The 13,196-nt window shown below is 45.4% G+C and overlaps 1 protein-coding gene across 1 annotated transcript in view; it reads left to right on the top strand.

The window, feature by feature from the left end:
- The window catches only part of LOC135370566 (uncharacterized), a 34,577-nt gene extending 24,361 nt beyond the window's left edge, over positions 1-10,216 (top strand). The window contains exons 9-10 of the mRNA XM_064604345.1: positions 6,053-6,160; positions 10,044-10,216. Coding sequence (XP_064460415.1) covers positions 6,053-6,160; positions 10,044-10,166 — 231 coding nt within the window. The 3' untranslated portion in view covers positions 10,167-10,216. The remainder of the gene's footprint in view (positions 1-6,052; positions 6,161-10,043) is intronic.
- Positions 10,217-13,196: the final 2,980 nt, after the last annotated feature.

Genomic DNA, 13,196 nt, shown 5'->3' with positions numbered 1-13,196 from the left:
ATTGGCATGGTATTTAAAGGGTTAGGTGTGACGTGTTTAAAGGTTCATGCGAATTGTGTGTCAACAGCCCGGAGGGAAGAAAGGGTCCGTACGGGTTTTTACGGCCGGAGTGAATGGCCGCTTTGTTAGAGTGTGCAGGGGATTATGTGAACGAAGTCATCTAGGCTCCTGACCGGTTACAGAAAAATGGGGGTTCACGAACACGTGGACGAAATGGGACAATAGGCAAGAATTGGCAAGCATAGCGAAAGATAAGGAGGTTAGTAGTTACGTGGCCCACTAACCACTGACCTCCTTATCTTTCGCTAGAAGAAGAAGCACAGTCTCTGTTCGAAATATCAGCGGCTTCTGTCCTGAGGCAACTCCCTTCCTACATCTCTACCGGTTCGCTGCATTTCTACCCATCTACGTTGACTCATCCAAGGCTTCCATCATATGCACTAGGTCTGCCGGTTCCATGGCGGCCATGTTGATCAAGTGTAAAACGGAGGGTGAGACGGAGCGGAAAGCGGAACTTGGGAGCTCGTCTTCCGGTCCACACGGCCGGTATTCTCAGTGTGACCCAACCTGCACGGATTCAGTGCTCGCGAGCGCACGTTTCACGCAAACGACCAGCGGAACATGTTGCATGTTGCCCTGAAGCGACCAGCAGAAAATGCACGCTCGAGCCAGTGCAACATCATGCCAGTGCAACACCAGCTGAATTCGCTAATAATTTTGTAGCCCCCGTGAGCTTGGCCGACTGTGGCAAGCAGATTCATCACCACCAACCATCTTTTTCTTGTTTTTTTGAGCGTGCGGATATTGATTTTATGTACAAGAAACGTACAAAAACAAAAGAAGAAAGTTTGGGGCGGGCTCAGTTGCGTCCGTGCAGTAGTGTTTTACATGAAAATGTCACTATCTCCTATTCATTTGCTACCTTCCAGGCTTCCAGTGAAAGAAATACGAGACTTTGCTCATTTATTCATTGTATTCTTTAGTCATTTATTAGTAGTGTGTAAGGGCTCGTTGTGCGCGCCGGTACTCGAATTTGCCTCCGCCGCTAATCTTCTACGGCGGTCCCGTAACACTCTCGGTCGCTGGGTAATGAACTTACTTCGGGCTTTTCGGGTTCCTCTTGAGCAGCCCTTTCTTTTGATTGTCGTTTCGTTCGATTCTGGTGATATTTTAGCTTCATATATGGCGACATTCTGTAAAAATTGTAATATTTGAACTGTCCAAATTTATAAAATTTTGGTTATTTTTGTGGAAGCCCGTATCCCTCGAGCTGCATGTAGGAGACCTCTAGCACTTTGCAACTACACCTCGATCGGCGTACTAGCTTCACGCGTTTAAGAGATGGACTACCGCAAGGTATGCACAACCCTTTATTTTCGTTTCCCTGGCACGAGCCCGCCGCACTCAGAGATTGTGTCAGCCGCCGCAATGACCTTGTTAGCTAGAATGTTACGCATGCAAGCTATCTAGACGTAGCCGGTTGTTTGCTATCGGTTTTGACTCACCAAGTTATAGCGTCATGCAATTCGGTATAATTTCGCTGCGCCGTAAATTCGGACCTGTCTGCCAAGCCAAACTTAGGGACGTTTCCACTTCGAAATGCGTGGAGGGTAAAACGGCACATCTTATGCAAGCGGACGGTGAAAAAACAACATGAAAGCAACAAAAAACAACAAGTATGGAAGCGGTAAAAAAACAACATACCGCGCAGCGGGACTGAAACACGATTCGTGTGCTCAACCACGGTTAGGAAGCCCTCCAAAGTCCCTGTGCATACTGTGAGCACGAGCTTCGTAAGCATCTCGTCCACAAATTGTACATCAGCAATTCACCGTCCTTTGCTGTTTCTAAATGTTCCATTCTACTTGCCTGCAGCCACAACGAGCAAATAGCAGTTTTCCACGTACTGCCTGTAGTGCTGAACCTCACCAGATTGATCATAACATTGTGAAGCCTCATAATGATTATTGTTCTTACGCTACTGCACCACTGCAAGTAGCATTATGTAGAGGAGAGGTACATAAATATCGCAAAATAAACACTGAACAAGAAATACAAATCAGTACCGGTATGACTGTCACAAATAATCTGAAAGACTATTCATAAAACAAGGGTTAGGACAAGAAAGTATGAGGTCACGTGGGAGTCCATTCAATTTTTTCTATTGTTTTAACAACAACAAAAAGAAGAAAGAACTCTTAAACACAGACGCTCGGGAAGTATAAGCCTTAATTTTTAACGGATGATCCAAACATGGAGAAATGAAATTAGGCAGCAGTAAATAATAGTGTCGTGGCACACCTTATTAAGCGCCATTACGATTGCAGATTATGTAGCAATTAGCAACAAATGTGAAAAAGGCAACCTACTATAAAGTTGTCCTTGGGGAGCTCGCTCTTGCTGCAAGTACTGACTGTCTTACGAGTACGAGTCTGCAAACTCTGCACACCGTGTACTCTGCACACCGAGTTCGACCGTGTCGTCATCTCACAGAAATAAGCTGAAACACAGGTATAGCCGATTAGATAGCGGCGTTTTTTTTTAATTTTCGCGATTTATCCGGCGAGAAACACACCAAGCGGAATTATTGACATAACATTTTGGGGCATAATACGTATACTAACATGCACTTTAGCTTGCCGACACTTTTCGTATTTGTTTTGTCTCTGTTACAAACCCCATTGGCGAACCCTAGTTCAGAGTGTCATATAACCGAGTTGCATAATAGAGTGCTGGACGAAAGTTTGCGGAACACGATCCAGCGCATTTCTTCCTCAGAGTGACGCTCGAATGCTACCGTACTGACTTCCCAACAGGTGACTGGGTTACCTCGGTACATGTCAGCATGTCCGTACGGTCCCATTCGCTGCTAGCCTGTCACTCTGAGTAAGGAATGACTTACGTCCACACTGTATTATCATAATTGTACGGCGTTCTTAAGTTAATAATCTCGTGCCTGTTTGAATACAAGGCACTATTTGTCTGTGCACATACGGTTGTCCAGTCCGCCTTGACTTCTACGCAAAGTAACTGAATACTGGGTTACTTCACCTTAACTGTTTACAGAACCTTGCATCCAACTTATTTATACGACTGTCTGGTTTGCGTTCGCGTGTTCTGGAATACACAAACTGTGCACTTTCGACAATGAAATGTATACTACACTCGGTGAAAAACGCACTATCTCGTCTGATCCCGATCGAAAAATCCATCAAGACTCCATCAGAAATTCTAATGGTCCATTAGAATATTTTGATGGACCATCAAAGCAGCTTGTCGGCAAATTAACAACTCCTAGTGGTCCAACAGGGCTGTTAGCGGTCTGACAAATGCTGTCCCACAGCCCGTTAAGTGCGCCAAATGGCTCCACAAAAAGGCCTGATGGTACCACAGGGCCCCTGACGGCCCAATAAGGGGTATCTAACTGCCTATCAGGTGAGCTTAGTGGTCCCACAGGAGAACTTAATGGTACGCCAACGAGGCATTGTAGATCAGGGGCCCCTAACGGGACATTAGAGATATGGAATAGCATATAATCGCCAAAACATTCCATGCAGGACGCCGTAAAGGACAGAACTGCAAAAGCTATGATGGAACCTGCGTCCTGTCCCGTCCCACTCTTGTCCTTTAGTGTTTCCTTGTGTCGAATGTCCTAGCTGTTATAAAAAATGAGCAACGCTGTAGCCGACGTTCTTCCAGTATTCACTATGGCAGCTCGCATTGTCCTGACACGCCGATAGCCCTCCGACCGTCAGACTACAATTTTCTTATACCGTCTTACTCATCAGGACTCGGAATATTCGAATATTTCTTCAAGATGCAGCCGTTCGTGATATGTGACCCCCTTAAAACATCCCTAAAACTGATCAGCTCTCAGAGACTCAAGCTGCGAACGCCCCTGCGTGTAAAGGCGATTGAGCATCGCGTGACGCTCGCAGCCTATAAAAGGTATTAAAAGCGATAAAAGCCCCGTGCCGGGAAGCAAAGAAAAGGACGACACAACACACACCACAGACAGAAGAACAAGATTTTTATTGACAGACCTGCTTCTTAAATAACCTGACCCAGCAACGCCCTTTTCTGCAAGGTTACCCTTTTACACCCTCAAGCCTGCCCGTAACTTTACCTTTTCGAAAGCACAATACTTATCGAAAGCCCCTCCTGTTAGCAACTCCTAAGTCCTGTACTATCGAAAAGATAAAGACACTGGGCGGGCTTGAGGGTCTAAAAGGGTAACCTTCCAGAAGAGGGCGTTGCTGGCTGCAGAGGCAGGTCTGTCAATAAAAATCTTGTTCCTCAGTCTGTGCTGTGTGTTAAGTCGTCCTTTTGTTTGTTTCCAGGCACGGGTTTTTTGATCGCTTTTAAAGTATGAAATACCGAACAGCCCAATTTTTAACCATTTTCTATAAAATGCCACGTACCATGCGCGAGTAACATAAGCATCCATAACACGACTGGGAGCTTCATAGGTGGACATCGTTTTCCGTATACCCGCCGGATGTCGCGTGTCGGCAGTTTCAAAAATTTTTGTAGTCTTTACGGAATTCTCTGATGGAATGAACTGCTGCGACAGAGAAAAAAACGTGCGATTGAACTGCAGATGATCGATTCTCGATGAATCTACAGTATGTCTAAACCAAAATGAGTAAGAAACAGACGTTGTGGTAATCTTGAGTCAATAGCCCAAGCCATTCCTCACTTCAATATTGCGTGTATGAGTACACTCAATAGATTTAGACACCTCACCCCTTCTGTTTAACCTCGGCAGCAAGCAGGGCTATCGGATTCGCCAAATCACGGAAGACACGCTCTAAGTATAGTATATGTGCTGTCTGCGTCCACTTCCGCTTTGATGCCAATGTAACAAATCCTACAGTTGGCAATATGAACAAAGGAAATGGACACTGCCATCCTAAGTGAGGTTTGGGTCCTTCACTTCAGGAGAGCGTTTGTTTTATTTTATTTTTTACTTTTTCTGTTCACTTCTTGAAATGCGGCACACAATTTTGGAAACAAAAGAAAGAATTAAAGCAAGAGAAATTAAATTCTGTCATGACAGGGGTCGGAAAAAGACAGGAACATATTTTATCTTTTTACTTTTGTGGAGCTCCCATCAGACCCTTAGGTCCTAATGGTCCCATCAAACCATTAGTCTTATTGGAGAATTGGCCTAATGGTTCCATTAGGGTTGGCTCTAATGGATTTTTCGATCGGGATGTATCGTCTAGTTGCTTTGGTTCGCAATAGATGGCGCGCGAGTACCCTCAGGGTTTGTTCGCACGCGTGCGCAGTCCCGGAGCTTGCGTTTCATAGCAATCTTTGGAATTGAATTGCTGAAAAAACATGGTTAATACACAGCAGAAGTATTACGCATCTGAAGAGTCCAGCTTACACGCTTTCAGAAACACATAGAATTTCTATGGGTTTGCCATTCACTTTACAATCCCTTTAATGTCTCCCTTTGTCTCCCATGATATACCAGGAGATACACGATAAGCAACAATATCAAACACCACCCTGAAAAAAAAAATCACATGACCACATAGAGCTCCTTATGTTATTATTCGCGTCATAGCAGCGCAGAAAAAGAAAGGAAGCAGAAGTACCGATGAGGCTTGTCACCCCTTCCAGTGTGGGCCGCAACCCCCGCACCATCTAGTGCCGTCGCCTGGTCACTTTGACATATTATTAGTTGTGTAACGGGAATCAAGGCAGAGTAACGTGCGCCTCGGCAAATAAGTTTTGTAATATACATTTTTGAACACACATACGTGAACATGTGTTTGTGTGTGACCTTACAAGAAAAGGGAGAAAAACCAGAAGTCGGAATGTGGGTCCCTCTGTATTCTTCCACATTTACTCCATGGAGAAGAGAGACAGCGTACATAGTAGAACAATCAATGGTTCTATCACTTAATTGTGTTGCCCAGGAACATTCCTATAATAAAGTAAATTTGTCGCCACAATACGTCGAGCTTCCTGTATCATTCAGTAATGCGGTAGTGGAAAGTGGTGGTGGAAGTGGTTCTGGTGTATATTTGTCTCTATGCAGACTTTAAACGATGGCTGTAAACTAAGCTGCTGCTGGAACAACAACAAGCGAGAATATCGACGAACTTCAGCACCAGATGGCTTCGCATGTGGGAGCGGAAGCGAACAGGTAAATAATCAGTTGACTCCTTGCACGGGTTCCGACAGCGAGTCCCGACAGAAGTGTACAGGACGCGTGAGCGGTTCAGTGATGGATGGGAAGAATGGACAGCGACATAGCTGTTTCTTTCAGCTCGCCTATGGCTACGTGCGTGGTTTTCGGTGTCGATTGTAGTCCATAGCACGGTCTTCTTCCGCACATGCACTTGCTTTTCCGAGGACGGCCCATAACGCTGCTCAACTGCGCACACACACGCAATAGTAGTATGGGATGGACACTCGTAGCCCACAACTCACAGCTAGCCTTAAACACAATTTAATAGACCTCTACGTGTTTGTAAACAAATGACGTCATAGTGTTCGACAGCGCCACAAATTTGGTAGAGTTGAACTACGTTCAAAGCTAGCGGCGAACAAGGTCGCGCCCCAAGCCACGGTCTTGAGGGGATTACGATGGCCTCTGAAAGGGACGCGACCTTCAGTCCTAGTTTTCTTTCAATAGGAGGCAGCGAACAAATGCCCTTTCGTGGAACCCAGCTCTCCCCTTCCGATCTGTTTCAGTTTCGGTCTGTCTACCAACGTCAACAGTAATCAGCATCATCCAGTGAGTCACCACACTAATTGGGGAGCATCTAACTCGTGTTCAGGCCTTTTTTCAGTGTGGGCAACGAGTGTCTATAAAAATAATAAAATAGATAGAAATAGAGTGGAGAGAAACAATTTATTCGCAAATCAACAACGCCGTGGCGAAGAAACCGCTCCGGAATGCCAAGTTGCTTCTTGACGGCCGGTGGTTGCAGAGATCGATGAGAGGTGGCCACCTTCTTGCAAGGCCTGACACCAGATGGCGCCACCATCATAGCTCTTTGTGAGAAAGACAGAGAACAACAAGATCCTAGCGGCAGGTAAAATTGCAGCAGAGCTCAACAAGTCTAATCATGTGAGAGTGCGGAGAAAAAGCCTATGCACTACGGCAAACAGCACGGAGAAAACGCTACACATCGGGGAAAAGGCTCAAGGCGATCGATTAGGCCTAATCATAGCCTCACCGCACAATGCTACGCGGCTAACACAAGGCGGGAACCACAAAACGCTAGGCACACACCGCTAAACATGCGACAACACAAGCAAAAGTCTGCCAAGGGTCACTGCTAAGCAAGTCTAAACATGCGCGTACAGGGAATAAGGCCTATCCATTACGGCAAACACGCGAGAAAAGGCTTAACACGAGCGCGGTTAAAGAATGCGCAAATGTCGGGCACGCCAAATCACTCACCTTTTCCCCCACGGCGACAGTGCGTCCGATCCCGACGACGATCAAGTGTCAACTGAATACGGCTTTGGCAACCCTTGAATGGCAATGGCTGCTATCTCGGCATCTGCCAGGGTCTCACCCAAGTGTCGTAGCTGCTCGCTTAGTGCCTCCAGACGATGCATGCACTGGGCTGCAGTTTCCTCTTTTCTCCATTGGATTCAATTGAGGTCCCACTTCAGTCTATTGTCCTCTCCAGGATTCTGCCCTTATTGCATCTTTTTCTATATCCCTCGCACCGAGGATTGATCGATCACATAGCTCACCTGTGCGCTGGACAGAGATTGCACGATGGCATTTACCGCTTCCATTTCATGCTTCTCCCAAGTACACCTAGCGTCCACCTCGGTAGGAGGTTCGCTTTCCACAGTAGACCAGAGTCCTTTCGTCTTCAGAAAAACCATCAATTTGTAACGCCAGGTCGAGAAGTTGTTCCCCTCGCGCTTCTTCAAGTGGTGAGTCGACGTTTGTCCATCTGCCGTTTTGTCGACTTTGACAGTGACCTTGACCTTTCATAAACATTCACGGCAAATTGCTTGCTATGCTCCTTCGCTGCCTTGGAACTGATCTGGGCCCATAACCTTTGTTGGAGTCTTAAGGACGAAACTCTGAGCTAGTCTTGTCGAAGGGCAAGCAAGAGTGTCAGACACGACCGACCATCTGTTCTGGTCCAGTCCGAATGATCCCACTTCATCATTCGGTTCCAGCAAAAATAACAGTTGAGGTTCGAGTTCGGTTCGACACCCTGCTTGTAATATTACGAAAACATGAGTGCGTTTGGTTCCTACTATCCAGGGTCGTTCCAATAGAGATATCACATCCACCTGTTGGCTGCCGAACGGCAATGTATCGAAATCTCGTAAGGGTGCGAATGAAGCCGCACCCAACAGAATTTTCACTGTAGGATTTAGAATCGATTTTTTCTTATCTAATTTTCACTCTATAGTTTCACTTATAATTTTTCTGTAGAGCTTTGCAATGCAGAGCATTTTGTGCAACATTGTGTAACGTTGTGAACATTTTGTGAGGATTAACGCGCATGTAAATTATATGTTTTCTGGCTGTTGTAAAGGAAACACTCTTCCCCATTCTATTGCAGCCTTTATATGCTTCGTACAAAATCTAAAATTTTCAAGAACTGTCGTCAGTGAGACTTGTTCCGTGCACTCGCAGCCAGACATTTCGTGACAGGGAAAGTTAGTCGTGCTGCTAACAAACAGCGGGAAAACGGCCCACATGCTACGCTTTGTTTTCTTCTCGTATAGACAGTGTGACAACTCACCCGTGCTGAAACTAACCCTTATGACAACTTCCCATAACAGTATCGTTATGAATTACGTATCGTTAGATTAGGCTGCGAGTTACGAATGTTTGACTGAATGGCTCCTGGATAATTTTAAAATGAACGCTTATACCAAGAAGCAACTCACTATTCTTCAGTAAGCGTCTCATTTCGACATTTACTGGAAGTGATTATGTCAGACATTGGTAAGTCCTAGCCTATAAAGGATACTGTGCTGGATATGTGACGGCTCTACAACTGGGATATGTAGGTAAAGCCATTTTGTTTTCTTTGAAAACGCAGTACACTGTAAGAAAAAAAGGAGAAATTTTACTCCCTTTGGGGACTAAATGTATTGCCACTAAAAATAATTTCTTTCGAGAGTAAATGCACGGGAGTAAATGCATGTCACTGGTTGGAGGCTGCACTTCACGCTCTGTTGTAAGAGTCCCAGGTACATAATTCGTGTGCTTACATTAAAATACCTTGAAGCAAACCGTCAACTGTGATATATCGAGAGATATAAAATCTTGCGCCATACATAGCGCAAAATTTGCGAAGTAAGAGGCATTGTTTCTTACTCTCTGTGGGTGGAAAAGTTCTAGGTTGGCTTAGTTATACAGCTTTTGCCATCAAATTGACGAATGGCGCATATTTACATATAGACTGTTGCATTCAAAACACCATTCGCAAAGTTCAGTGACAATTTGTAGTCCTGGAGAGTAAATTTCGGGGTTAGAGGACTAAAATGGGAGTAATTGCAGTCAAGCGGAGTAGAAGCTACGATTACAACCCTTTCTTGTCTTTTTTTCTTTTTCTTAGAGTGTACTTGAGGTACGCAACATATGCAGCAGCTGAACACAAGTGCGTCAGACGCCATTGATGTAACTTGGATGTATAGAATGTTATCAAACAGTGTTAGGTGTCCAAAAAATCGGCTTCAGTTAGCGTTGCCTCCTTTGTGCTGCTGCTTCGACGACGTGGGAAAACATGATGGTAGCGCGCCAAACAGTAGACGTGGAACAGAACAACAAGAAGGGGACAGCGCACACCACATCATGCTCAGTATGTACCAACTAGCCCAACTTGCTGATCTTGTTCGATGTGGGAAAAATTAGGTTCCGTAGTAGAGCAGGCAATTGGAAAAGGGCAATGAATTTTGCTAAATCCATTACAAGCTTTGGCGTGGTGGGCCACACTTCATCACATAAAAACACTAAGGGTGCTTGCTGGTTTTGATCCTGCTCATCCTCCTGGAACTCGTTGAATATTTCATGTCTTTTCTCTTGATTGTTTCAGGTATGCTTCATGGGCAAGTGTGTACAACGCAGTGTTCTCACGAAGAAGGGTAAAAGTTCAAAGCCTACAACCCGAAAGCCCAAAACAGGAAAGCCCAAAACCCGGAAGCCCAAAAAGCCATAATTCTTATTGTTATGCCAGTCAATAAAGATGCGTGCCTAAGCCTCAGCTTACATAGGTAACATTTTGACACATAGCAACGTGAGGGTTGGGCACCGGCAATTCAAATAAATGAGTATTTCATTTGCAATGAGTAGCACAAGCGATGTGACATCTGGTGACAAAACGAACGAAATTATGTAAGCTTTAGGCCTCGCTCGTATATTAGAGGGCTTGGATTCTAGCGGCAACAAAATAATTGCTATAAGGCTGAAACAGAACGAAAACCTCAGGTACGGAGGTTACACACTCATGCATCAAAAATATAATGCTTGCAGCATCTTCCGAAGCTTCGTGGGATCACGGGCGGCGACGGTAACGGTAGCCGGGTTGTTCCAGTCCTTAGCTGTCTTATGGACGAAGGAGTTAGCATAATAGTTTGTAGGGCTACCTGGGATGAATAGTTTCTCAAAGTGGTCTAGGTAATTGAGTATATATGATGAGGGGATGAAAATAGAGAGTATCTAGGAAGAGTGTTATGATAGTGTAATTTATGAGGTAAGGAAATAGGAGCTATGATAAGGCGAGTAGAAAGTAGAACGCGCTCTTTGAGGAGAGTTGTGCTAGAAAAACGGGAATAGTCAGAGAAGATGAAACGGGCGGCTCGATTTTGTAGCGCCTCCAATTTGGTGGTCAGATGATCATGGTGAGGTTCCCACATAGACGAAGCATATTCAGGCTTTGGGCGGACTAATGAAACATAGATCTGGTGTTTGAGGTCAAAAGGGGCTTTTGAATAATTGTGCTTAATCACACCGAGTGTTTTGGTTAGCTCTGGTTACTGTGGAATTAATACGAACGTTCCAGGAGAGGTTATTTGTAATATGCATGCCTACAAGTATTTACGTTATCCAGTTCACAGCTACCAAGGAAGTAGGAATTAGTGGGGCTGTTGTTAGGACTGATTGATATATATTTACGTTTATTAGCCGTCAGCGACATGAGCCAGGTTTGACACCAGAGCGTCTAAATCTGTCTGTGAGGCTAAGACACCGGATGGAGAAGAGATTACACAATATATTACGCAGTCATCAGCAAAAAAAATTATATGTGAGGTCATGAGGAGGGGTAGGTTATTGATATAGATAAGAAATAGAAGGGGACCCGGGACGGACCCTTGGGGAACCCCTGATGTGACGGGTGTAACAGAAGAACAGGTGTTATTGACGCAGACAAATTGATTTCTATTACGCAGGAAAGTCGTGAATCCAAGCTACGATGTTGGGATCGATAACTTGAGAAGAACAAAATGGTGCGGGACAGTGTCAACAGCTTTACGGAAATCTATGAATATGGCGTCAATGTGGGACCCCTGAGCATCCTTGACGAAAACCATGCTGCGAATCGGAAAAAAAAGGGACTGGACTCAAGAAAGCGGATGACATTAGAATAGATAATGTGTTCGAGAAGCTTGCAAGGAACAGGGGTTAGAGAAATGGGTCTGTAGTTAGCTGGGGATTGAGTGTCGCCTGATTTGTGAACAGGAAGTACCGTTGCCATCCTCCAGTCGTCCTGGATCCTACAGCACTTCAGGCTCTGCAAAAATATTCTATATAACAAGAAGGAAGTTATGCCTTTTGTGCTTTTGAGGAACTTAGACGTAATATTATCAGTGCCATAGCCGGAGGATAGTTTGAGGTTTTCAATGAGAGCAAACATTCCGACGGCGCCAAGGAAGATAGGGTCCATTGAGAAGGTGACAGCGTAAGTGCTGACAATAGGGGAGTCGGGGATCGACTGGCATACAGTGAATGATTTGGAAAATTCAGTATTTAGGACATAGGCGCACAAATCACGGGGTACTGTGTGACAACCAACGACAAGACGAAGAAGAATGTGCTCCAGATCCTCAAGAGCACCACAGTGGCAGCAAGCGGGAGAGTCGACTTGTCTCAAGCAGTAACGCCACTGAGCTGTAAAGGCCACTTCGATCGCTATGTGAAGGGGCCCATTATTTTATTCCCCACTTTCCATTTCAAAATAAAGTTGTTGTCAACGACCAGATTTACAGCATGATTCGCTGATGGCCTAATAGAACTCCAAAACAGTCTAAGATGGTAATTTCGAGCTCAGATAATTTGTTTTTGCAGAGAGAGCACATTGTCTGTACGTACTTTTCAGCAGAATGATATTTCGCCCAACTGTTGGGGTTACGGCTGCCACCAGCCCTGCGAAACAGTCGCTTCTTCTTTTTCTGAAGGGGTTTAAGATCTCTATTAAACAATGGCGAATCTTCGAAAGTTGGAATAGAAATTCTGGGAATATAGAGTGCAATCAAACGATTAACTTCCTTGAAGAGAAGCCAGTTCTAATTCAGTGATCTCAAGGCGAAACAAGAGGGGACACCTTCAGAGACAACAACAACAACTTTATTTTGGCTTTGGAAAGTGGGGAAGTTCAAAGAAAGAGCTTTGACCGCAGAGCGTTGCTGGACTGGATTCGGCCAGGGACCAAGCAATTTGGATAGAGAGAAGGGGCGAGAATTCAGCTGTCGAAGAGACTCGGAGAGTGCGGTTCGGGAAGGTTGGTAGTGGGGGCAGTGAAGAAGAATATGCTCCAGATCCTCAAGAACACCACAGTGGCAGCAGGTGGGAGAGTCAACTTGTCTCAAAGCTGAGCTTTAAAAGCCACATCGAGGCGCATTCGATGGATTAATGCAGCATCTTGACAAGAGGTGTTTCGTGGCATGCGGAAAGCGAGCGTTGGATCAACTCTGCTCAACACAGAGGGGGGGGGAGGGAGAGAATGTCGGTTGTCCATTGTCGAGAAGCCATGGGTGTCACGAGGCTTCGCAGAATGGAACGGCGGTCTCCTCTCAGCAGAACAATGCTGGTCCGTTTTCGATACGAGAGTGCTGCTTCTGCGGCGCTGTCGGCTTGCTCGTTCCCCAGGACACCACAATGGGCTGGAACCCACTGGAGAACCAGCCAGCCTGTGGCCTGCTGCGTAGATAGTGTGGTAAGCCATTAACACATCTGTGACTAGGGGTGCGGA

The sequence above is a fragment of the Ornithodoros turicata genome, chromosome 10 (assembly GCF_037126465.1).
Source record: "Ornithodoros turicata isolate Travis chromosome 10, ASM3712646v1, whole genome shotgun sequence".
Classification (NCBI taxonomy): domain Eukaryota; kingdom Metazoa; phylum Arthropoda; class Arachnida; order Ixodida; family Argasidae; genus Ornithodoros; species Ornithodoros turicata.
The sequence above is the reverse complement of the archived record's forward strand: the minus strand, read 5'-3'. Positions and strand labels throughout refer to the sequence as shown.